The sequence below is a fragment of the Penaeus chinensis genome, chromosome 32 (genome assembly GCF_019202785.1).
Source record: "Penaeus chinensis breed Huanghai No. 1 chromosome 32, ASM1920278v2, whole genome shotgun sequence".
NCBI lineage: Eukaryota > Metazoa > Arthropoda > Malacostraca > Decapoda > Penaeidae > Penaeus > Penaeus chinensis.
In genome coordinates this window covers 12338034-12340533 of record NC_061850.1, presented here as the reverse complement: position 1 = coordinate 12340533, position 2500 = coordinate 12338034, and the positions used below count along the sequence as shown (strand labels likewise).

Genomic DNA, 2500 nt, shown 5'->3' with positions numbered 1-2500 from the left:
TTCACATAGCTGGTGGTTTCTATGGTCTCTTACTAAGAAATTTCAATCTATCAATTGGTGGCTGCATTATTTTCCACATTTGTGCTTGCACCACTACTGTTATTGTTGTTATTATTGTTATTATTGTTCGCTGTGGCTTCCTTCTGCGTCACTTCGTCAGCCAGACCCTGCCAATTTTGTCTGTTGTCTTGGACTCCATCGAGCAGAGGTTTTAATTCATCACTGAGATTGGCAAATGCCTGAAAACAAATATGGTAATCAAGCACTTGTTCTATATCATCTAAATCTTTATCTAAAACACTGTCTACCTATTTATCTATCTATTTTTATACATTTAGAAGCAATATTCATCTGAGCAAGCAGCTGTCATACACTCCCAGGACCTACTATTCTATTATCCCCATGACACAAGTCAGATACATAAGTGATTGTGTTGTCTGGCACATGAGCTTTACAAATACTAAACAAATTTTGTGTGAAAGGAGAAGAGTTGAAAAAGGAAAGCTCACCTCATATACTGGCATGCATATGGAGTCTATAAATCCAACTTGCATTATTGGTAATTTGTCCTTCTTCTCCCGATTCATCATATCCTGTAGAAGCAAGAAATGTTTAGAACATTGTTATTCCAAACTAACAATATACAGCAGTTAATTCTATTGTTTCAACAGAGAGACAGACACATATAAGAGAGAGAGAGAGAGAGAGAGAGAGAGAGAGAGAGAGAGAGAGAGAGAGAGAGAGAGAGAGAGAGAGAGAGAGAGAGAGAGTGAGAGTGAGAGTGAGAGTGAGAGTGAGAGTGAGAGTGAGAGTGAGAGTGAGAGTGAGAGTGAGAGAGAGAGAGAGAGAGAGAGAGAGAGAGAAAAGAAGAGAAGAGAAGAGAGAAAGACAGGGGACATTTGTACGAACAGTACTTACAATTGGAGTAATTTTCAACTCCTCTTTCTCTATGTCTCCCTGCTCAAAGAATTCTCCAGCTACAAGTTCTGCAACCTGGGCAAAAAAAAAAAAAAAAAAAAAAAAGGAAAAAAATGAAGTCTCACATCAAATGCTCATAATAACATAGCTATATGTGATACATTTATTTTGTATTATATTCTCATAATCACTTGTAAACCTACATCAGTTATATTAATATTTGCCAATATTCAAACAAAAAGTAAATAATGGTTGACATGTCTCTACACAATATTTTTGCAACTGCCTTGAGTGGCAGTTTCTTTGAATTAATTGCAAACAACTTATGGTCATTACAAGGAGCTGATGAAGCAGATTATAGGTAAATATCTTCAAGTATTTGTATAATCAAGTGATGTCATACATTATTATCCAACTTAAACTTATGATGTGTGTAAAGATCTCTAAAGTATGAAGAAAACAATTTATTATTTTATAGATCTCATAGATCAAGAGAGAAAATTTGTGTATGGTTTTGGTTTTATGAGGAAGCATCAACAAACAAAGAAAATGACAAATGTGGTGTTGGAAAAAGCACAAAAGGAACAAGTAAATATCCAAGAATGACCTGTTTCTCCGAGACGACCTCACCTTTTTCTGGATGCTCCATGGCTTTGTTATGGCCGCGATGTCACAGATGGTCATCATCATTCCTCGCAGCTGTTCGCGGTTCTCCTCCTTTGCAAAGTCATACTGGTTTTTGTTTACCAAGCTAAAGAAGTCTCCCCTTTTTCTGGAAAAAAGAAATGAAAAAGCTATTAAGTGCATTATGAAAATAATACCCATTTTATGGAGAAAACAAATGAATTACAAAAATGAATGCTTAATCCTTCACAAAAACATGAAGACAGAAAGATATATACATTTATATGTGTATACAATATATATATCAATATGTGTGAGGGGAGAGGACAAATATGGTTTGAGATGTACACACTGCATATACAAATAGACAGATGGATACACAATGATAAAGATACTGTTTGGATGATTAATATGATTTCTTTAGTCACAGATCTTAAATCATGCCCAACTATCCTATCTCTTCATGTGTTCCCACTCACCTAAAGTACACTGCCAAGTCTGTTGCTAGAATCGCATCCTCGAGCACACTAATGACCCGTGAATATTCATCTGGGGTGCAATTGCTCAGGATCTGATTGCCAGCTGAGTTGAGGATCATGACACTCTGGTCAAAGTGGTGATGCTCCATGGTGGATGTTGTGTAGAGCTGTGCCAGAGGTGATGAGGCCCTGCAAGGACAAGGAGTGTGGGGAAGGTATTAAAAATCAGTAACATTTAGAGAAAATGAAGATAAAAGAAACACCATACAGTTTTGTACCATAGAATAAACCTTACACATGCAAATGAAAAAACTAGTTCAGCTAACCTTCCTTTCACATTTTAAGGAGCCCAAAAGTACATGCCCTTTCACGTACTCATTCCAAAGCCAAAACTTTTGATCACTTTATGAACTATTCTAAGAATTATAATTATATATTTCTTACCTTTACTTACAACAATACATATCTCACTGTGCAAC

General features: G+C 36.1%; 1 protein-coding gene across 1 annotated transcript in view; it reads right to left on the bottom strand.

Moving 5' to 3' along the window:
* Nucleotides 1–2500, bottom strand: part of LOC125042367 (dual 3',5'-cyclic-AMP and -GMP phosphodiesterase 11-like) — a 56582-nt gene that overhangs the window by 568 nt on the left and 53514 nt on the right. The window contains exons 16-20 of the mRNA XM_047637936.1: nucleotides 2022–2210; nucleotides 1549–1690; nucleotides 919–993; nucleotides 510–593; nucleotides 1–239 (exon numbers count right to left, since the gene is read on the bottom strand). The exon at nucleotides 1–239 is cut by the window's left edge and continues 568 nt beyond it. Of these exons, the coding sequence (XP_047493892.1) occupies nucleotides 51–239; nucleotides 510–593; nucleotides 919–993; nucleotides 1549–1690; nucleotides 2022–2210 (679 nt within the window). The 3' untranslated portion in view covers nucleotides 1–50. The remainder of the gene's footprint in view (nucleotides 240–509; nucleotides 594–918; nucleotides 994–1548; nucleotides 1691–2021; nucleotides 2211–2500) is intronic.